General features: G+C 41.4%; 1 protein-coding gene and 1 long non-coding RNA gene across 2 annotated transcripts; one reads left to right on the top strand and one right to left on the bottom strand.

The window, feature by feature from the left end:
- Nucleotides 1-2,157: 2,157 nt before the first annotated feature.
- LOC310711445 lies at nucleotides 2,158-15,705 on the bottom strand. Its single transcript, XR_014528439.1, has 5 exons — nucleotides 15,581-15,705; nucleotides 13,108-13,186; nucleotides 5,808-5,893; nucleotides 5,051-5,203; nucleotides 2,158-2,272 (listed from the first exon to the last, which is right to left on the bottom strand). It is a non-coding gene; the product is annotated as an uncharacterized lncRNA (long non-coding RNA).
- A 56-nt stretch (nucleotides 15,706-15,761) lies between these two features.
- On the top strand, nucleotides 15,762-22,767 carry FAAP20 (FA core complex associated protein 20; the record flags this gene model as incomplete). The annotated part of the gene is made up of 4 exons (XM_083513254.1): nucleotides 15,762-15,907; nucleotides 18,167-18,314; nucleotides 20,365-20,990; nucleotides 22,318-22,767. The coding sequence occupies 4 exons, from the start codon at nucleotides 15,762-15,764 to the stop codon at nucleotides 22,388-22,390; spliced, it is 993 nt and encodes a 330-aa protein (XP_083369380.1). The 3' UTR covers nucleotides 22,391-22,767.
- Between the last annotated feature and the right edge of the window lie 595 nt (nucleotides 22,768-23,362).

Here is a 23,362-nt window from a genome sequence, read left to right as displayed (position 1 = left end):
CTTAAAAATAACACTGAGAGCCAGTGTGGTGTAGTGGTTAAGAGTGGTAGACTGGTAATCTGGGGAACCGGGTTCGTGTCTCCGCTCCTCCACATGCAGCTGCTGGGTGACCTTGGGCTAGTCACACTTCTTTGAAGTCTCTCAGCCCCACTCACCTCACAGAGTGTTTGTTGTGGGGGAGGAAGGGAAAGGAGAATGTTAGCTGCTTTGAGACTCCTTCAGGTAGTGATAAAGCAGGATATCAAATCCAAACTCTTCTTCTTCTTCTGTTCAGAACCCTCTGCTCCCTGCCACATTATTATCTGAATGTCCATAAGGTTAAAATGGCTTCATTTCTAAAAATGGGGTAACGCCTGAACCCTGTTCAGAGGGGTTTTCTCCCTGAAAAGGAGCTGCCTTGGGGGGGGGGGAGCAGAGAAATGAGGCTTGCATACACTTTTAAACAAAATAGGAACATCCAGTGTTCATATGACTTCAAAGCATTGCTTTAATGTGCGCTGTAAACTTGGTGCCCTTCTACCTTGCCAAAACTCTGTGATCCGGCTCTGGCTTTCAGGTCTGTCTAAACAAACACACACTGAAAATACAGCATAAACTTTCACCAGCTGGACCTCTCCAGGGCTGACATTTGGTCATGACCATCGCCTCTCAATAGCTTCCCACCCCCTTCACCTTCCACCAGAGACGGGTGCCAAGCATGTTCTAATTTCCATGTGTAATGTTTTACTTGGAAAGGATCAGTGACAACTGCAGGGAAGAAGTTAACAACCAGCTTCAATTGCTTGGAGTATGCCAGTACCGGGGGGGGGGGGTGTGAGGGGGGGATGGGAGAATGGAGAGCAGAGGAGAATCATACTAGAAGACCAAGCAAACTGAAGAGCACGAAGGGGTGATATTATAGACAATCACATAAATGTAGGGTCAAAAGGGGGCAATGTTTGCTGTGCTTTAAGGACCAACCAATCTTGTGTGCCCGCACCCACCCAGTCAAAGAGAAGGCAGTTTCAGACTGTCACTGTTTTCAGGTGGAATTCAATCACACACCAGCAAATTTAGGTTGCATAAAAATGTAGCTAATTTAGGGAAAGGAATGGAGCCTCAGTGGTAGAGTATCTGCTTTGCATGCAGAGGTTCTCTGGTTCAGTCCCCAACATCCTCAGGTAAGTCTGTGAATGTGTCTGAAACTAGTCAGTATAGCCAGTACTGAGCTAGATGGACCAATACATACACTTCAGGTTACATACGCTTCAGGTTACAGACTACGCTAACCCAGAGATAGTGCTTCAGGTTAAGAACTTTGCTTCAGGATGAGAACAGAAATCGTGCTTCGGCGGCGCAGCCGCAGCAGGAGGCCCCATAGGCTAAAGTGGTGCTTCAGGTTAAGAACAGTTTCAGGTTAAGTACGGTCCTCCGGAACGAATTAAGTACTTAACCTGAGGTACCACTGTAGTCTGACTCTCTATATGGCAGCTTCCCATGTTCCTCCATTTTGGAGCACTTATGGAACAAATCTGCTTCCCTAAAACTGCCAGTCAATCTTTTTTTTTTTCATAGAGGTGGAGGAAAAATGCATGCGAAAGCGTAGGATAAAGATTGCTTGATGTTTAATAAATAGTCTGCATTGTCTAACCTTCTTGCAAACTTTGAGCAGACAAATCAGGATGATTGCTCAGTTGTCTAGAAGCAACCAGATTGCAGAAAAGAACGTATACAGAAAGTCAATGTGTAACAAAGCAAGCCAAAGCCACTTACTGTAGATAGATGTCAAATATACAGGACCTAGTGACACACACACACACACACACAAACCCATATGACAAAGTGTCCACTAGAGTAACTAGCCACTCTGACTAGGCAAAAGCACATTTTCAACTCAAATTAGGCAATTAATATCCAAAACAAAAGAATGAGATTAAATACTCATAATGTTTTTTGGTATGGCGAAGGCACTACAAAGGAATCTTATTTGTTTTGCATACTGAATATATTGCTTGTACACCTTTTGTACAGGGAAAGCTGGCACAACTGCACTGAACACATAACAAAAAACCAGCTCTCGCCCTGCAATAAGAGTATTCACTATATGTAATTCAAAGTGCAGCATTCCCTTATAATAACTTTTATCACTTCAAAATGTTGGTTAATTAGTAAGCCCAGTTACCTCTTCTTTTGCCTTCTCATGTAATGCTCAAAATCTCCTCAAAACTCACAATCAGAGTATGCTGTCAACTGATGTTGTTTCTCTCTCTTTTCCCATTATAACTGCAAAAATCTAAAAATAAATTAAAACATAAATTAAAAGAATTGAAAACAATCTGAGTATCACTTTTGCGTCTGCTTTGTCAGGATACAGAGGAGTTGCTGTTGCTTTCGAAATTGTGCTTAAATGAGCAGACAGTGGTTTAGTATAAAATTCAAAACATGGTGATGCATCATATGAATTTAGAATCGAATTAGGAGAAAGCAGATGTGCAAGAGAGCATGTCAATTTGCCCAGCAGTTTCCTTGTCACAGATTCATACAAAAAAGTGGGTTTGATGTTTCCTGTTCTCACACTTACCTAATTTTTGATATTTATTTTTAAAGAAACTAAAGCAGAAATAGCACCATACCACCCACTTTCTAAGAATATTAATGGTCTTTCTCAAAAACCCATTCTTTGTTGAAACATTTCTACCTATAATTTTCTTTTTTTTGCTCATGCTTTAAATTATTTTCACATTAAGGCACACTATAACAAAGTGTACTATAAACATAACAAACAAGAGTATTATTTGCTCTCTCATGTGCTCTCCCTGGCTTTCAGCAACAACTATAATATATTCCCCAGTTGTTTGTGAGAATGTGGAGCAAAGGACATCGACTTAAAATAAATTTACAGCACCAGCCCAGGATTGCACTCCCTACCCCCACAAGGATTAGATCAGATTCCAAGTCATTCCCAAAGCAGGTCATATATACCAAGCATTTTACTGTCTCTCAGAAATCTACTTCTCCGTTGACCCAACAGCAGTAACACTGACATTACTTCATTTTGAGGAACCATTTGGAAGACTGCCATTATTTATTTATTTTTTGTATTTGTTGTTCTGTAGTTTCTAGGTGGTTTATTAAGAGCTATGAATTCAGTATCTTCTAGGGTTGCCGTTTGACTAATCAATATCAACCAAACGACAAACACAAACCTTTGACCATTCAGTATTTAAAAGCTTTAAAAGAAGAAGAAAAATAGTAACAAAAGTAAAGCCATGCCTTCAGTTTGCAGCTAAAGGGGAAGCAGCTCTTTTGGCAAAGTAAATTACTCACCTATTTTCTTTTCAGTGCTTGTGTTTTATATTTCTATAATATATGTTTCTCCACAGGCTTCTGATTAATATTTATTTGAAGTACAGGCTTGTGTCGGCTGCACTTGTTGCATACACACCATACACTTAAAGCACATTTAAAATAAGTTTCCCCTACCAAAGTATATTGGGAGCTGTGGTTTGTTAAGATGATGGGAATTATAGCTCTGTGAGGGGTAAACTACTGTCCCAAGCATTATTTTAGAGAAGACATGGTGCTGGGGGATGTGCTTTAAATGTATAGGTATGTAAGCAGCCCCAGTCTCTTAGCTATACCTTTTTCAAACATTTCCTCTCTGTATGGTATTTACTTTATATACTTATTTTGGTGACCCCAAAGGGATCGCCTTCTGTTCTTCTCCTACATAATGAAACAGATGTGTTGTCAGTTGTTATGAGAGCTTATTTGTATATGTTCTATTTTGAGCCCAAAATCTAAGCCACGAGGGACCAGAGATTACCTAAACTTTGCCTCAAGGAGCAATCTTTAAATGATTCCATAAAAGGAGGTACTTGGCTCCCAAAAATTCATTGCTTTAACATTTCCCCCCTTCAGTGTGTGTGTGTGTGTGTGTGTGTGTGTGTGTGTAAACACATTCACACACGTACACACAGATACACAGTTCTGAGGTTGCCACTACCAAATTTAAAATAAGATTGGGAGATGTTTTCATAAAGCAAAATTTGCCTTAGCTGACAAACATTTTTTAAAATATTTATTTTTAGCATTAAAAATATTGCATTGTTTATATACTTGTACTTTCATAACAAATTCCCATCTCCCCCCTTTCCCCAATATATTCCATGTGTACATGTCTGTTTCCAAAAAAGATAAGTAAAAGTGAAGGTAATATGCTGGATTTTGGATATTTGTGACTGTTGAGCATTCTTATCTATTCTGATCCGAACAAGTTGTTTCAGGGAGAGCCATGAGTTGCTGGTGTTCTCATTGTTATACTGTCTCTTCTGATGTACTAAATAAACCTGTATCACATTTCCTCAAAATAATCTCTGGCTCCCATGTTTTTTAGAGCATTGGTATCTTTTCCATGAGGGAGCTATGCCATACTTAACAAACTTAATATGCACACCTTGCTATTTTATGATTAAGTAAGACCAGGAATAGACACTCTTTGCCCTCCAGATGTTTTGGGACTACAGCTCCCATCATCCCTGACCACTGGACCTGTTAGCTAGGGATGATGGGAGTTGTATTCTCAAAACATCTGGAGGGCTGAGTTTGCCTATGCCTAAGACCATTATTGCAGATGCTGCCTGTCAGATCTTAACCGTTATTCTGCAAAGGAGGGTTTTTGTTCACAACCAAATTACACTGCCATCAGTGGTGCCATCAGGGCACCTTGGGGCTGGACCAAAGGAACCTCATACACAGCAGAGCTGGCTTGCCACATGTTGCAGTAGGTAAAATAATACACATACCACGTTAAGAACAGGACCTGCTCCCCCCCCCCATCAAGCCTGTTAAAACCACACTCTGAACTGCACCACTTCCTGACATCATGGATGGACATAACAGTTTGCTTACCCAATGCACTGGCAGAAATAACACTGTTCTAGTGGCCAGTTTGCTTGGGACTGAAGAAACAAGCGGGAAAGGACACTCAGATCCCATTTAATGACCAAAGGAACAAAAACCGCCAACTGTTAATCAAGCAAGAACCCCAGCACACGAAGATCAACCTTACCTGAGCTGGGTATCATGTTCAGCACTTTGTTATAGCCTTGAATAACTGACTTCCCCTTCGCTTCTGTGTCTTGTCTTTACTTTGTAAGCCTGGTGGCATATCCTGCTTTCCTCTTTTCTATTCACGTGAGCAGCTTTGGGTGAGGATAATTGTCTGAAAAGTAGTAAACAAATAAAATACAGGAATACTTCACATTTGCAGCACAGAGACCAAGATAAATTTATAGGGACATATGCATGTAATTGCCTGGTTTAAGGCTATTTGGTGATTTTAAGTGCCTGCAAATTATTCAATGTTTATAGTTAACAATTAACTTATTTTGATTCTGTTGTAAAGTGAAGCACAGTTACTATTCATTCTGGTTGGCTAAAATGTCACAAGCCTTCTAATTTCCTATGGGCCATAATAAAACAAGTTCTTATGCATAGCACCTTTTGCATTTTCAAAATGCTTCAAATAATTATCTTGGTAATCCTGTAATCAGGGCTATTAAAAACACAAATCAGTGTTATTAGAAACAAAACCCAAGGAAACAGATAGCAAATTAACAAGAGAAACAGAGGGGAAAAAGAGAAACATCAAAATGTCAGGTCAAAGGCTGGAATAAGGATGTTTTCGGGTGGTGGTAAAATTTCATTAAGGAGTATGCTAAGTGGATCTTCTGGGGTGTGGAGTTTCAAAAATTAGGTGCCACAACTGAGAAAGCCCTCTTGCATGATCTTGCATGGAAATGGGATATGCACGAAGAGGACAGTACCTTAGTGGATGAATCTGCTGATATGAGAAGAGAAGAGGTGGACAGACAGATGGTAGATTGAGTTCTACAAGTAGATCTAATATTATCTGCAATAGATTAGAAAGAATTGATTTCTAATTGTTCAGCAATGGCAAGAATGAAAAAAGCTTATTTTTTACTTCTAAATTAGAAAATTCATAGCCTGGAGCCACTCAGTTATATCTGCAAGTTTTCCCTGTTTATACCACATGGGGTCCAGTAGACAATTGGCTCCATCACCTCCTCAGCCACCATTTTGCACCTGGTTCTAGTTGGTGGACCTCAGAGATTAACTTGTTTTGATTATGTTGTAATCAAGAGTCAGTTAGTATTTGTGCTGGTTGGCTAAAACCTCACAAGTCTTCTAATATCCTATGGGCCATAATAAAATAAGTACTTATGCATAACACCTTTTACATTTTCAAAATGCTTAGAATGGGGGGGACGACAAAAAACAAAACATGCTTAGAATAATTATCTTAGCAATCAACACAAAAAACCCGCAACCAGTGTTATTAGGAAGACAAATCACAATAAAGTAAGGAACTAAGTAGAGGCCAAAAGTCTGAAGACTGCCCCCTTCTGCTTTAAGCTTCTTGCCCCCAACCTTAGGATTATTAAAGTGATAACCAGCACTTTGAACCATGCTCAGAAACTGACCATCAGGAAGTGCAACTGATATAAAAGAGAAGCCCCATTCTCCAGAAAGCTGGCATGAGTGAGATGCGGCATTATATACTAGCTGTAGCTTCCAGACGGTTTGCAGAAGCAACCTCATGTAAAGCATGCTACAGTAGTCTAGTGTCTGTATAATGAAGACATGTCTGATCAAATACTAGGCCCATCTTCCTCCCAAACCTGGGCAGCTGGCACACCATCCACTGCTGAGCAAAACCACTCCTCAGCACAGCTACCATATGGGAACCCAGCAGCAAAGCCAAGTCCAGGCCTGGGGAAGCTATTTAAATGCTCTCACTGTTCATGCAAAGGGTTACAGTTTAGTAAGCATTACTATCCCCACCTGGGAGAACTAAAGCACTGAGAGACAGTGACTGGCCTACAGCCACCTAGTGAGTTAGTTCCTGGCAAAGGAAAATTTCAAACCCAGAACTAACACTAGGGTTGGGTTGCATGTCTTTGTGTAAGGAGAGTGTGGGTGGGGGGAAGCGTTGGCATTTTTGAGGTTTTGCACGTAGCATTTGGGTAGATATCTAATAATTTATATGGATCTAATCACACACTTTGATAAAACATTCTGCAGCGATAAATACAGACATTGTTGACAATAATACACACCCACAGATTCTAAAAATAAACCAAAAATTTCCCCTCCTCCCTATTTCCTTTGTCTGTTTTCTTCTAAACTGCTGGAACTGTTCATTCATTTTTTTAATGCCTTTTTAATCTCTGAGGTCTAGTTACTCTAGAGCACTGATCTTCAACTGATGGGTCAGGACCTCAAACTTGGTTGCAAGCCAAATTTAAGTGGGTCACACCAGAGAGGCATAACCATCCTTCTTCTTTAACAGGATTTTTTTTTAAAGGGGAAAGATGGTTAAGTAGAAAGAACAGGAGCGGCTGGAGAGAGACAAGGAAAAAGTGAGAGGGAAGAGGAAAAAACAGAGACATAAGGCAGAAAACAGGATTGCATATAACTGGCTGAGGTTAGCAGATGAAGACTGCAATCTGAAGGAGCCTGGAGACCATGCTCAGGAAAGGTTTAAAGAGTTGCGTCTGTTAGTCTGCAGAAGAGTTGGTTAAGAGATGATACAATAGGCATTTTCAAACATTTGAAGGGGTGTCAGATGATGGAGCAAATTTGTTTTCTGTTGCTCCAGAGACAGGACACAAACCAATGGGTTTAAAATTACAAGAAAATGATTTGGAATACTGTAAACTTAAGAAATTATTGGCAATCTAAACTGCTTGATGGTGGAACAGACTGTCTGTGGGGCCCCTCCAGATACCCTTTTTGTTATGAATTCATGATTGTGCTCATGGCAGAGTTGGTGTGGCTATATGTGATCCTGCTTTCAACTGTTGCAACCTGCAAAATGTTTGGGACTGACATACTGCTTCGCTTCCATTCAATGTATGCCCTGGACCTTCTTGCTTAAATCCTGTAACTTTCCAAACCACAAATGTTCCAGTTTATTTTTGTCCCAATTTTGTTGCACTATAGTGTAAGAGTGCACTGCAATTTGTGAAGGATATTGACAAGTTGGAACATGCACAGAGGACGACGACCAAGATGATCAAGGGTTTGGAAACCAAGCCTTATGAGGAACAGTTGAGGGAATTGGGTATGTTTAGCCTGGAAAAGAGGGGACTGAGAGGATATATGATAGCCATCTTCAAATATCTAAAGGGCTGTCACATGAAAGATGGAGCAAGCTTATTGTCTCCTGCTTTGGAGGGTAGGACTCAAACCAATGGATTTAAGTTAAAAGAAAGGATCCCGACTAAACACCAGAAAGAACTTACTGACAGTAAGAGCTGTTTGACAGTGGAACGGACTCCCTCAGGAGGTTGTGGACTCTCCTTCCATGGAGGTTTTTAAGCAGAGGTTGCGTGGCCATTGTCATGGATGTTTTAGTTGAGATTCCTGCAATACAGGGGGTTGGACTAGATGACCCTGGGGTCCCTTCCAACTCTACAATTCTGTGAATCTATGATTCTATCAGGGATACTGTAACAGTGGATTTCCTGCCTTGGCAAGGGATTGAACTAGATGACCAACTCTGTGATTCTATTATTGATCTTCAGGGTTTAATTATCAGAAGCAGAATAAATTACAACAGAATAAGTAAGCATCATACAAAGTTGCTTGTTCTGTATATCCTTTTCAAATAATACTTCTCTTGTTGGCAAATTTTCGTTAGTTTTCATCAGAATTGCATGAAAATATATAGCACTGTGCAGGGTACATACAGCATTGATAAAATTCCTATCAGCATGGGATGGATCAAAAACTACTACCATGTGAAAAAAAATGCCAGAGAGAAAGACACACAATCTCAAGTGACTAGTGTTTCTCAATCCAAAGCTGGCAAGCCTGAATTGCTGACTATCTCCAGTTCATGAGAAAGACAGCATCAGATGATTTATGAGGGTGGTATTTATCACTAACATATGTGAAATACATTAGGCTACTATTCTAACAGGTGGAAGGTAAAAGGCTGCATGTGGTTAAGTGGGTGCTTGTATTTAGGAACATCATCCCAGTGCCAAGGCACGTCTCCCAGACTGTGTTTTGTTTGCCGTCATCCATCGATAAAGTTTGATAGTCAGGAGGCATCAGCAAGTGGGGGAAGAGAGCATTACAGACTATGTCATTCTATGCTTTGAAAAGTAAAAACAGTGTGCTGAAAGTGAGACAGCAAATATGCAAGGGGGTAAATTTATGCCCTTCAGAAGCACTCATGAGAACCGAATTCAATGTTAAAGTGAGCAGAAGGCATGTGAAAACATGCACTTAGGCTGCACTACCTGTACAACTGGCATATATACAGCTGAGGAACAGTAGCTTATGATTCTTTCGGTATTTCTATGATCAACAACCAAATACTAACCCTTTTTACTCAGAAGTAAGTCTTAATTCCGTGCAAGCAAATTGCATCGGAAACTGTATGGGTGATCCACTTGAACACCATGGTTTCATGTGAAACAAATCATTCCACAAGTTGCTCATAGCAGCAGGTGGTAAAGAAATATCCCTTATAAGTTATGGGACACTTGGATTTTTTTTAAAAAAAAAACTTTGCTATAAAGAAGTGTGGAATTACTGTGGCAAAGCCCATGCCACATTTCACAATCTGTCTATGTCAGCATTCCACTCAAATTTTCCATGCAGAAGCTTAGAAAACGAAAGCTTCTCAGCTAGCTAAAACCAATTTTTTAGGCTGCAGTTCTATACACATTTGCCAAAGAGTAAGCCTATGTAGTAATGGCCTATGTAGCATGTATCACTAAACTATGGTTTGGTGATACATGTCTGAACTGGAATGAGCCCCAGCAAGACTTCAGCTGGCACACTGCCCCTTCCCCTCTCTCTGCACTGCTTAGAGGAGGACACTGACAGCATTTAGTTTCACTTCCATAGAATCCTGGCTTCTTCTTAAGCTATTTTGAAACTGACCAGAGTTTGAAACTGACCTCTGGTTCCTACACAGCAAGGAGCCAAGATTCTATACAAGAAAAATGAAACTCCACTGAATTCCACTTCCTGGCTACATAGGAGAAGGAGAACACAGGCGCTTGAGAGCCAGATTAGATGGGTGATACATTAGCTAAGTATCTGTGCATCTTAATGTGCAGGTTTTTTTGTTTTGTTTTTTTACACAAATTGCAGTGTGCCCCTCACCCCATTCCAGATCGCAGCATGAGGGATGGGACACTTTACGCCTTTACCATCACCCTAACTGTGGCCCCACTCTTCATAAGTATTTAAAAAAACCACAAAGTTCCCTGAAACATACATAGAAAAGACACTGGTATACAGATGAGTCTGTCTTCAAAGTCGGTAATAGTTAAGGTCACTCCTCATTAGGATACTCTTCAAGAATAGTGAACATGTAGCCCTCCAAATGTTGATAGACTACAACTCCTTGACTATTAGCCATGCTGACTTGGGCTAATGGGAGATAATGTTCCATGACATACGAGGGTCACATGTTCCCCCATTACGGCTGTACCTGAAACCCATTGGCCATTAAGGATATACATCAACAGAAAAGGCAGCCATTTTAAATTCAAAGAACTGCTATCCTACCAGTACCTTATTCCAGCTGTAGAATTATATAAGTACTTCAGTGGTGCCTAACCAGGTGTCCTCTCCAGTAACAAAGTCAGGAGTACATGCAGATTTGAAATATGGTAATATAGCCCTGTGCAAAACAGTAACTTCTCTGACCTAAACTTCAATCTGCAATCCTGTGCACACTTACTTTGAAGTAAATCCTATTTCACTCAGCGGTTCTTTATTTTGAAAAACTATGAATAATATTGGCCTACAGGTTGCACACCCTAGTCTTTAAAAAGTCAACATTTTCTTGCATACGAACAATGGAACAGGTTAAATAAACTGAGATCTATCACTATGGCTGCAGTACTATGTACACTTGCTTCTGAGTAAAGATGCATATAATTAGGATGCATATAATCACCTCTTTCTGACTCAAAGAATGAATCTCTCTATAAAGCAGTTAGCACAAGAATCTGTGTATGTTATCTAGCCTATCTTGGAGGACTCCTGTTAGCAGCTGGCAGAAGCCGACACCAACTCTGTTCTGCAATTAAAATAAACTCCCTAGGACTCTCTCAGTAGACCATACAAGAGCCTACGTTGCATGTATAGTGCCATATCAGCCTTAGTGGAAAGACAAGAACAAAGAACCATAGCAATTCCCACTGATAAATCTAGAAGCACAGCTGAATAATGAACTCTTCCCCCAACTCCCACCCCAAGTGTCTAACATTTCCTCCAAAATCCCCACTTCCCCTGTCTTTCCCCAATGCTTCAGCAGTGGTACCCCTATCCCCATTAAGTTCTCTAATTCTTCCCAAATGCAGTGAGCTCTTATTTAATGCCACAGCTGTTGGGGAGGAAATCACAAATAGCAGAAGGTGGATTAGTTGATAATGTACCAGTTCTTCCTCAGCAAATGCTGACACCTGTGTTTCACATGCTGCCTTTTCTGGCCCTCCCTCCTCGTCTACCAAGTATGCATATAGTATGTTTGGTGCTTGATTTATATCATTGGATTTATTGTCTATATGTCTAAAGAGAACTAGAATTTGTTCCAACAACTGCTCCCTTTCTAGCTCTCTTCCCTCAAGCTAGCATCTTTGTTACGTACTTACAAGGGTGCATAAGTTATAACTAGAGACTAATCGTATTTTTAAAAGAGTAAAGCAGCGCTTCCCCCATGGCGAGCCCCAGAGGATGGGGGGCAGCGGGAAGGCGCGCTACGCCTTCCCGCTACTCTCCGACCCGGCTTTGAGGCTAGCGGGGGGGGGACAGCGCTTCCCCCATCACCAGCCCCAGAGGATGGGGGGCAGCGGGAAGGCGTCACACGCCTTCCCGCTACTCTCCAACCCTCCTGTGGGCTTTTGCGGGAGATGGGGGAATTCCCCCACCTCCCACAAAAGCAGGTAAAAGCTGCGTGCTCTTTAAAGGGGCTCCGTGGTTTCTGCTGGCTTTTCTCGTAGAAAAGCCCGCAGGAGCCGTGCACCCTTTGAAGAGCGCGCCGCTCTTGGGGGCTTTTCCCCAAGGAGGGAGAAGGGACTGACTGGTCGTTTCAGTCCCTTTTCCCTCCTGGTCGAAAAGCCCGTAGGAGTCGCGCGCGGCTCCTGTGGGCTTTTGCAGGAGGTGGGGGAATTCCGCCACCTCCCGCAAAAGCAGGGAAAAGGTCTTGGAGTAGCGCACAGGCTGCGTGCAGCCTGTCCGCTGCTCCCAGAGCTGCAGGGGGGGAAATCATATTTTTTTCCTTGATTTCCCCCCCTGAAAACTAGGTGCGTCCTATGGGCCGGTGCGTCCAATAGGGCGAAAAATATGGTAATCAATAAAACAATCGATCACTCAAAATAATACAGTATTTAAAGCAAACAAAAACCACAGGTCAAAATGTAAGCTCTATAGTCACCCACTATCTGCATTTATCCAGAAACAACTGGAAATGGTTTTGTTCACTCAAGTTTTCCCAGCTTGAGTGGGAAAATAAAATAAATAAATAAAATAAATAAAAAGATATGGGTGGGGTGGGGTGAGCTGAGATTCATCGTGCCAAAGCCCACAGTGGTGAACTGGGCTTTTATGGGTTCAAATGATCTAATCCTTGCTTTAAAAATGAACTCTCCACCATAGGCATGAGTTTTGCAAGCTAGCTATAGCCAAAATAAGAATGCCATTAAAAGTCTAAGATTTTAGAACTGCAATTTAAATTGAAATGAAATTTAAGAATTTTAAAAACAAAATTAACCAGAGAGTTTCACAAGTGTAGTGGAGAAGACACACTCTTTCCGGGCCCATTTTACTTTTCTGAGCTTCTGATATGACAACCAAGTTGATGACCTTTTGAAAAATTATATCCAGAACTGTTAATTCTGTTAATTCCCAACAACTTACTGAGAGCTGATAAGAGACAAAGAGTTAAGATGTTGGAAACATGTTGGAATATATATTTAAAATACTTAATGTCTTTGTGGACCATAACAAATTAAGCAACACATTTGGACATGCCTCTTGCAATAAGCTTAACGTTTTCTTCTACAAAATTGCTACCTCATTTCCTGATGTTAGGACTTCTTTTATCCTTTTACGTTCATGTCATGCGTAGACTTGAAGTTTTGTTACTCTTTTTCTACCTTGAAACGGAGGAGAAACAATTGTTTACAAATGCAGACTCACATAGTAGGAATAAACCAAGCATTTATCTTTCAGTTTCACTGTGATTTTTCCAGTATGATTTCTGCTACACTGCATCTGAGAACTGTTCAACATATAGGCAGAAACAGCAGTGAGCAATTGCTCTTCTCCTTGTAAAAGGGTAGCCATGTACTCTTTGAAGGGTGTCATGTCCAAGTCTAGTTTAAAGATATGAAAGAACCCAAAGGGAAAGAAGGGGCATTGAGGTTGCCCATCAACAGTTATTATAAATAAGCACGTGCAAATATTAAGCATATATTTGTTGTCTTTTAGGGTAATGCATAAAATACTACAAAACAAATACATGCAGTGCAAGTAAACCCATGTGTGCTATACATGCATGTGACTTTACACATATTGTTGATGTCTGTCTGCCTCAAGAGACGATGGAGTGCGCCTCTGAGAGTGAAGCCAAACCACTGGAGAATCACAGCGCCTACTGTGGCTGCAGAGATGAGTAACTTGTAACTACTACCTCTCACATTGTTTTTGCTGCATTAGCAGCACCAAAGTAACCTCTCCGGGGCACAAGTCTGGGCAGCGTGTATGAAGGTTCTGGGCTGCCAGGATGACTTCGTTGATGTGGTCCAAAGGAAAAGAAAGCAATACGTTTGGCATCAGCTTGGCTCCAGGAGCTGCCAGAAGGAGGGCATACAAGGCGCCATCCAACTGTCTTAGGGACTGCACTCTGGATTTGTGTAGGGTTTACTCCTTAGCCTTTATTGCTCCCAAATATGTCCCACAAGGCAGCGGGTACAGATTTTTTCCTTGGGATTTAATCCCAAAGCCTTTCTCACAAATGAATATACCACAAGACAGTGGAGGCTTAGGATCAGTTTTTCCACTTACACATAAACGTGAAATAAATATTAGTTCCCCAAGATTAAATCCATTTACTAAAATGTTAATAGAATACTGTACTTTCAGAAGTATTTTTAATAATTTGGTGCCACCAAGTGGTAAATAACTACATTCCAGCTTGCAGACAGTGCTGTAAAAAAAGGTATGAACTAGGAGGAAAACACTTTTCATTTTTGTTTTTACAGCTGCAGTTTTGAGGCAATGAAGCAATTATTTCCTGCTGTTGGACTTTTCTTTTTATGCTTTCTTAATGTTCATGCCATGTGTAGACTTCGTTAGGGTGACATTCATGAAGAGCAATCTATAAACTGTTTCTCAAACTCCATGCAAAATCTGCAAATCAAATTTAAAGGTTTGTCTAGCTGTATGAAAACATTAGTCAAGCTGATCTCATTGATTCACCACTTCAGATATTAACTGAAACACGAAAAAAGATGGAAACCCCTTAAAAATATAGTCTGCCCAGAGATTCCGATCTGTAAGAATGTTTAAAGTTCTTAAATTTTCTCAAGCAGTCTTTTCCTCCATCTGTGCAGAAACTCCCTTTCTTGAGACATTCCCATCCAAACGCTTGCTAAAGTAAATGAACTGTACCTAAGCCCTTTGAAGAGCAGACCCAGTAAAGTCAGTGGACCCAAGTGAGTCATGACCGTTATTTTCAATGGCTTGTATCCCATTCTAGTCCTACTCAGAGCAGCTCTGAGTTAATTGAAGTTACGAGAAAGGAATTTCCGACTAAACATCAGAAAGAACTTTCTGCTGTTCTACTAGGAAGTGGAATCCCTCGGAAGGTGGTGGACGCTTCTTCCTTGGAAGTTTTTAAGCAGAGGTTGGACGGCCATCGGTCACGGATGCTTTAGTTGTGATTCCTCCATTGCAGGAGGTTGGGCTAGATGACCCTCAGGGTCACTTCTGACTCTACGACTTCGGTTCATCTGTTTCAATAGGATTACTCTTGAGAAGGACTTACTGGAGTGACGACCTGATGTGCTTACTCTGAGCAGGGCTGAACACGGAACACAACCCCAAGACAGGTTTCAGGCTTGAAACCTATCCTTTAAACGACACTCTCCTTAAGGAGCAAAACAAGGGCATACTTCAGAGTAAACAGGGCTGTGCTGTATCAGGTTTAAGCAGCTTTGGCCTACTAAAATCCACTCCTGCCAGGCACCCGTTTGTTTGAGGGTAGGATTTTCCTCCCAAGTTTAGCAAGGCAGTAATGGAGGTGAGGGAAGGGGAGGAAATAAGAGGGAGGCAAAAGGGGCAGAGTATATTTCGAAGTGGGCGAATTGTGACCCACAATGTCAAGATCTCTGAAATAAAAAGTACACACTGACAGGAACCCAGCAATTGGGGTGGGGAGCGCTCCTTTTTTGGGGGGGAAGCCTTGCCCTCCATAGGATGACGATAATTTTTTTTAAGTGGCTTGGGGGGGGAAGTAATATTAAAAAAACAACAACCACACAACCCGCCATTTTCTCGGCCGCATTGGGAGCAGGGCGGCCCGTTGGCCACCAGCTGGGGCTGCTGAGCGAGCGAGCTCTCCCCTCAGAAAATCCCTTCCCGCCTTTTCGGAAGGAGGCGGCCCCTAATTCCTCCCCAAGGGGAGTTTTTTTTTTGGTGGGGTGGGGTGTAGAGGAGACCGAGCTATGGCCGACGAAGAGCGGGCTGAACACGGCGGCAGCAGCCGGGGAGGAAAGCTCAGCCTCAAGCGCAAGAGGCGGCAGCCGCACCAGCAGCAGGAGGAGGAAGAAGAGGCGGAACGACGCCCCTCGGCCATTCCTCGCCGAGCACCGTGAGTCCGGGTTGGGATTCCTTCTGACACGCTGCGGGAGGGTGGGGAGTCTGCGTGCGAATGCGCAGGCGCCCGCCACAAGGCCTAGGAATGCAGCAGCGCGGGAGTGGGGTGCGCGCGCGCAGGTGGTGAGTGTGGAATGATTGGATCGTTCTCTGAGTGTGTGTGCGCGCGAGAGAGAAAGATGCATATGTTTCAAGTTAACTGAGGCGACTTGCAACAAGGCATGACCAGTGGTGGATTTACCTATAAGTTAAACAAGCTATATCTTAGGAGCGCCCCCTCTCTTGGAGGCCCCCCAAAAATTTAAGGAAAAACAACAACACTGGAGGTACATTTCCAAAATACAAGCTAAAAAACAAATAAAATAAAACCTACACACAGCAACAGTGTTTTGTGCTGTCTAGGCTCCTATGATGTAAGTAATGGGCCCTGCTTGCTCCCTAAAATATCACAGGTTTGCTCATTTCTATATATAGGGTGCCTACCTTCTGCACAGACTGGTTGTAACAATTACTTTGATAAAATACATATTTGCACATTTGTTATGTGCAAATAGGCAAATAAACTATTAGGTCCATAAATTACCATATTGTTGTTGTTGTTTAGTCGTGTCCGACTCTTCGTGACCCCATGGACCAGAGCACGCCAGGCACTCCTGTCTTCCACTGCCTCCTGCAGTTTGGTCAGACTCATGTTTGTAGCTTCGAGAACACTGTCCAACCATCTCGTCCTCTGTGGTCCCCTTCTCCTTGCACCCTCCATCTTTCCCAACATCAGGGTCTTCTCATGAGGTGGCCAAAGTATCGGAGCCTCAGTTTCAGGACCTGTCCTTCCAGTGAGCACTCAGGGCTAATTTCCTTAAGAATGGATGCGTTTGATCTTGCAGTCCATGGGACTCTCAAGAGTCTCCTCCAACACCATAATTCAAAAGCATCAATTTTTCAGCGATCAGCCTTCTTTATGGTCCAGCTCTCACTTCCATACATCACTACTGGGAAAACCATAGTTTAACTATACGGACCTTTGTCGGCAAGGTGATGTCTCTGCTTTTTAAGATGCTGTCTAGGTTTGTCATTGCTTTTCTCCCAAGAAGCAGGCATCTTTTAATGTTGTGGCTGCTGTCACCATTTGCAGTGATCATGGAGCCCAAGAAAGTAAAATCTCTCACTGCCTCCATTTCTTCCCCTTCTATTTGCCAGGAGGTGATGGGACCAGTGGCCACCATATAGCATACTGTAGATCCAACACAAAAAACCGTGACAATTTGTTGTTGACAAAGGACAGCTGGACATATAAAGGGCCCCATTACCTTCAGTAGCTTAGGGCCTCATCAAACCTAAATCCGGCCCTGCATGAGCCCCTTGAATATAAGATTTAAAAGATCATTCAGTAGAACAAAATAGGTTAAGCCAATAAACGTGTTACAGCAGTAAAGGCACACAAAAACCTCTCCTTTTAAGATTTGTATTATGGGAGTGTTTAGGTGATTGAGCGTCAAGAGGAATTAGATGTGCATTAAAAGGGGGGGGGCAAAGCCTCAGGGTTTTGTTATGAGGATGATGAGGGCTGTTCTCATATAACATAACTTGTATATTGTATTAATATTAATACACGACCTATTAAAAATCCTCAGAACAGTTTTGTTTTGCTGTCAACGCAGACCAGTTAACAGAACCTTGTAATAAATGCTTGAAACTTACCTAAGAATCGGTCATGTGCAAGGGGTGTGTAGGTGAACAAGAATCTGAGAGGTCATTGTGTACGAGAGGCGAGGAGTGTCCATCGAGTGTATATGTTAAGTGCCTTAGGTTTTTATGATTAGGATTAAGTAGAGCAAGACTTGTCATCACTAGAGGCTAATTAATTTGATATTATTATTTACAATTGTAAGTTAAATAACATAAGCCACACGTTTAGGCTTTGGTTATGTTGCATAGTACTACAGCAGTAGCCTACATCTGTCTCCTGTTTCATTTTTAGACCAAAGGACCTGATGTTTGCAAATAGTGGCCACTTAGAGGTTGTTGTTTTTTGAAGAGTTTACTGTTACAGGTGTGGAATTTTTCAATCGAGAACACCTTAAAAGGGAGCCTTCTCTGTTTGTCTTTCATACTGGTTTCAGTGTGCAGTCACCAAGATTGCCTCGCAAATGTAGGATTCTCAACAATTCCACTCCAAGCTTGCAAGTGGCTTCAGCTGTATCAGGTTGGTTCTGACAAGAGAAATGATGCTATTCCTGAGTTTTATGTTTTGTAGTACATTTTCCAGCAGCTCTTGCTGGTTTGAAGAGCAAGGCTTAAGCGGTGCTGAAATCGCGTGGATGACATTACTCAAGTCTGTGGAGCCACACCTGCATCGCTTGAGTTTAGAAAAAGTAGTCAACCTTCCCAAGTTTCTTACAAAGGTAAAACGTGTTTTGAATTATTATTAACCATTAAGATACTTATTGACCATTAAGATAATATCTCAAGATTAAAAACAAGTCCTCATCTTCATACACTTTAAAGGGAGAGTAACATGCAATGGAAAAATAATTGAAAATAAGGTTGAAGGTAATGGCTTTGATATTAGAGAAGCTCCCCACTGCCCTAATTTGCTTTTTATAATGCCTTCAAGAATGTGATACAATGGAAGGAACCCTCTCAGTTGATGCTGACTGTGATACACTGAGCCTGTCAGAGTGATCAGTAAAACCTGCCAGAAAGCCAAACTTCTTGCATTTAGCCTTGAACTTTAGGAGGATAAAGTTGGACAAGAGGCTGTACTTCACACGTCATCATTTTATTTGTACCCCCCTTTTTTTCTCCAGGAAGAAGCCCAAAGTGGCTGATGCTAACAGAAACGACAATAATAGGAGGGGAAATGCAAACAATATGAAACACGGTTTGACAATTCAATTAATCAGTACAAAATCCACAAAATGTATAGCAGTGGCATAATAAAATAACTCTGGGCCACAAACTCATACTCCCAGTCTAACAACCAATATATAAAATCATTTGGATTACTATTTATTAAATTTATTTGTCACTTTCTTACCAAGGTAACTCAAAGTGCCTTACAATATATAAACAAACACACGCATTATAACCGGCATAAAACAAAGACATATCTAAAAGGCAATTCTATTTTTAAAAAGCTGGATCCATAAGTGGGCAATCGCCACTGAAAAGGCCTGTTGTGTTGCCACCCACTGGATCTCTCATGGAGGCAGCACATGAAACAAGACCATATATGACAAACTGCAGGATCTGCTTCAAATGGAGAGAGGCAGTTGGCATCTCAAGCCACATTTGGATGTAATAAAAAGTAGCTACAAGCATAGCAATAATAGCACAGCATAAAAAGGCCACCATATCCCACAACTGCCCATGCCGAAATCCTGCATATTTGTATTAAGTTTTAATGGGCATTGTGTAATAATACATTTGATGTGGGAAGTTTTCTGTTTGGTCCTGTGACACTTGGTTTCACTGCCGCTTGGGGCCTTAACTGAGCGGTGTGAGGAAGGGTTGGCGTTACGATTTTTAGTATGGAAGAGTATAGAAGGTATGCCTCTTCTTATTGTCGAGTGCAGGTTTGGGGAGTGAGATTGAATTGTGGCAACAGCAGGGGTTTAGGAGGACCACTCGAATGGGAGTAAGTACCACCCCCATTCCTGCCACAGCATCTCATGTCAAACTTGCAGAAGAGGCAGCCTACACTCCTATTATGCCAAACTGACATGCCTCTGGCAGTGGTTTTGGCTTTAAAGTCCTGAAACATGGTCACAAGACACTGATGACACACTTAACTAGTTTTGGGAGGAAGCGGGTAGGCGTGTGCACAAGAGTTGAATCCATCTAAGTGCTACTCAGAGTCGATCCATTGAAATTAATAGGCCCAAGTTAGTCACGTCCATTAATTTCCATGCCTGTCAACCAGGAGGAGATACTTGACAGAACTAAAGGCTGTTTCCACCGTGGAGCCACTAGAGAATGAAAGAAAAGCAAAACAGTCTTGTGGAACTGTAAAGACTTAAATTTATTATGGCATAAGCTTTTGTTGATCAGAATCCACCTTGGATGCATGAAGCGTAATCTCAAATTGACAACATGCACACGCACATACACATCATGGGTAAGGCAGAATGGTGAGGACTAAAGTCAGAGGCAAGCGAAATGCAAAAGGGACAGTGGTAATTATGCAAAGGCACAATAGTTACAGTGACACTTAAACAAGGCTGTGTTGGTGATAACACAAACATCCTGCCATTGGTAAGCTGGATAAACTCATGAAGTGTGGTTAAAAATTTTCTGTATTCGAACCGTAAGTGATAGATCATACCTTGGGAGCTCTTTCAAACTGTATTTTCCACATTCAAACCCAGCACTGGTTATGGTATCTTACTGGCTTTCTTATATATTCTTCTGAATCTACAGAGTTAGCAAAACTTTAATTTGTCTGTGTTTCAGAGCTCACAAACTACAAATCCTCAGCCAGCCCCAGAAACATTTGACATTGGAATGAAACAGTTTCAGTGGACTCCATTTCCACGTTACCACACAAATAATTCAAGAAGTAAAAAGCCTCCTGAAAATCAAGCTCTTAGTTTGATAGAAAGAGGAAATGATGCAGATGGGAGACTCGGTATTATTTCTCCTGTTCCCAAGCAAAACCCCATTCCAGCTGGTAAATATACTGCTGAGGAAACAACAACTGGACACAACAATCATCTTTCCTCTAAGCTGGAAGGTAGAGAAATGATTGAAATGTGCCTGCACTCAGCCCAGCAGAATTCACCAGGACATTCATCAATAGCTGCACAGAGCCAGCCAAGAGTATTTGTGTTTGAAAAACTTTGGAAAGGGGGTACAACACAGAGTGAAGGAAAAAGCAGAAAGGAAAATAAAATACTATCAAATGATGATAAGCAAAGTGCTTTGTTGTGCCAGCCTAACAATGCCACATCAGTGTTACCTGTGCAGGAATCTCCTGCTCTTTGTTTGAGTGTCGGCAACCAAGAAAATACAGAGGACCACAAGGAGGAAATATTAGCTCTCAGCCAGTGTCCCATGTGTCAGATCCACTTTACTGGAAAGTAAGTATTGGTTATGTTACTCAAATTCATTTTTCAGTTCGTCATGACATCCATAACACACACACATGGAAGTGACCACATCCAGTGTTTCTCAAATTTGGGGTCTCCAGGTGTTGGATTGCAACTCCCATTGTCCTTAGGTAGCTAGCAAGACCAGTGGTGAGGGATGATGGGAACTGCAGTTCAACAACAGCTGGAGACCCCAAGTTTGAGAAACACCGCCACATCCAATAGGAAGAAATTGGGGCACAAAGCAATGGGAAGACAGAAAAGGGTGTTGGCTGCTCTTGCCAGATGGAGGATGGAAGGTAGAAATTGTTAGTAAACGACACATGGAAGATTTCCCCTAACAAACGCAAAATTGAAACACTATTTTTTTGTATTGAGAGATTTCAACACATTTTTAATACCCTAATTTGCATGCCATTTTTTCCTCATTTCAACACAAAATTGAGATGTACTACTTCCCATGTAACACCTCCCAGACGTTAAGATCTACAGGAGAGGGATGGCTGATGATTCTGCCGCAGGGTGTGAGAGGGTCTTCAGTGGTGGCCTCCAGGTTGTGGAAGGCCCTTCCACCCCCCGAGGTGCATTTTGGCAACAGACCAGTGTTCGAAACTCCCATTGTTCTAGGCGCATTTTGCGACAGGGAATTTCATTAGCATGAGCAGTTTCTGATCTCCGGGCGCAGTACTTCACCTAAGATTTCAGATTAAAACTGCAATGTGGAAGGAAAGGAGGACCTTTTTCTGCCTCCCCACTTCCAGCTACTTTCTGAAGATTGGAGAAAAGACCCTCTGAAGAATATTAGTGGGGTGGGCAGGGGCAGGACTAGACCATGTGAAAAATGAACATAATATTTTAGCTGCAGTTCATCCATTTTCAGCTTTGTATTCTCATTATAAAAAAGTGTGCCTAGACATTCCGTTGTTGCACCCATAACCTAGGTTTAAGGTGCCATTTAGGTGCCTAGCTTTAATATCTCTGTTTCTAACACTGCAGCATATCAAGACACACCTTTTTGCACATGCCTTCGGGATGGGATGAAGGATGAGTTCAGAACATAGCTGTCAACTTTTCCCTTTTTTAAGGGAAATTCCCTTATTCTGAATAGGATTCCTCACAAAAGAGAAAAGTTGACAGCTATGGTTCAGAGTATCACTCCCTCTGTAGTGTTTCTTACTGATGATATTTCTTCCTGCACGATACAGCCAAATTGACATTAAGTGTTATCTAACCTGCCTAGAGATCGCATGGGGAAGGGAAGGCCATAAATGCATATACTAAAATCTGCAAGTCTGATAATTCTGTTTTCCAATTTCAGGTGGTCAAAACTGGACATTGATGGTCATCTTGCTAAATGTTTGTCTGAAAGTGACGTAGATGTAATTTGGTAACAAAGAAGATAGCAGAGAACAGCCAATGCTTCTTAGTAGTCAATAAATTTGCAGCAATTTACCACAGATCAAAAAAACTAAAGAAGGAGGTGGTTAAGTGCCATGTCATATTTCATTATGTGTATCCTGCTATCGGGTCAGTACTGTAAATGTCTGTGGGAACCTCAGTGAAGTCTGGATGCACATGACTTATGTTTCTAGTAAAAGCACTACTGAAGTGTATGTTCTCTATGGGGCATATTATGAACCATGACTGTACAGAGTTCAAAATCTAATAACAAAATTAGGGTGCTTCAGGGTGCTTAGGGGATGAGGTTTGTTGAAAATTAAATAGTCATCCAGCCACAAAGTTTTCAATAAAAAGATAGCTAGCAGTTTTCCTCCGCTGCAATTTCTGTGTGTTTATTCAGATTGCTCACTAATGCTTTTGTACGATGTATTTCATTAAGATACTCAGTCAGTTTACTGTATAGCTTCACAAATACCTTAGCAAATTCAGCACAAGTTCACCAAGACCTGGTACCTGATGCAAACTGAACCTGTTATTACCTTTACAACAAGAATAATGCTGATCTTATCAGTAACAGGCCAGTAAGAAGTATTTTAACATTAAGTAACAGAGCCTAAAATAGAAGATCTGTTTTTGTCACGGTTTTCTTCAAAACAATAAATTCAGTATAGCATACAAAGGTATAAAATGCTGAAGTCCTTTTGGCACATGGAACATGTGGCAAAGCAAATTATATGGGAAATGTCTGCTTAGTGAAACAATTAGTCTAAACTTTTTCATTAAAGTCTTTAATAGATGTGCAAGAATATAAATGATCTTAGCTGTTTACGGGTTAGTATACCATCTTTTGCACAAATAAAACTGGCCAAAGATCTCAACTAGTTAATTATACAAAACTACAAGAACATATTTACTGTTTTACAATCATTAAATTAGCTAGAGTGTTTTCATTTACATTTCAT

This window comes from Podarcis liolepis (genome assembly GCF_965112155.1).
Source record: "Podarcis liolepis genome assembly, chromosome: 7".
In the NCBI taxonomy this organism is placed as follows: Eukaryota; Metazoa; Chordata; class Lepidosauria; order Squamata; family Lacertidae; genus Podarcis; species Podarcis liolepis.
This window is presented reverse-complemented; position numbering and strand designations above follow the sequence as displayed.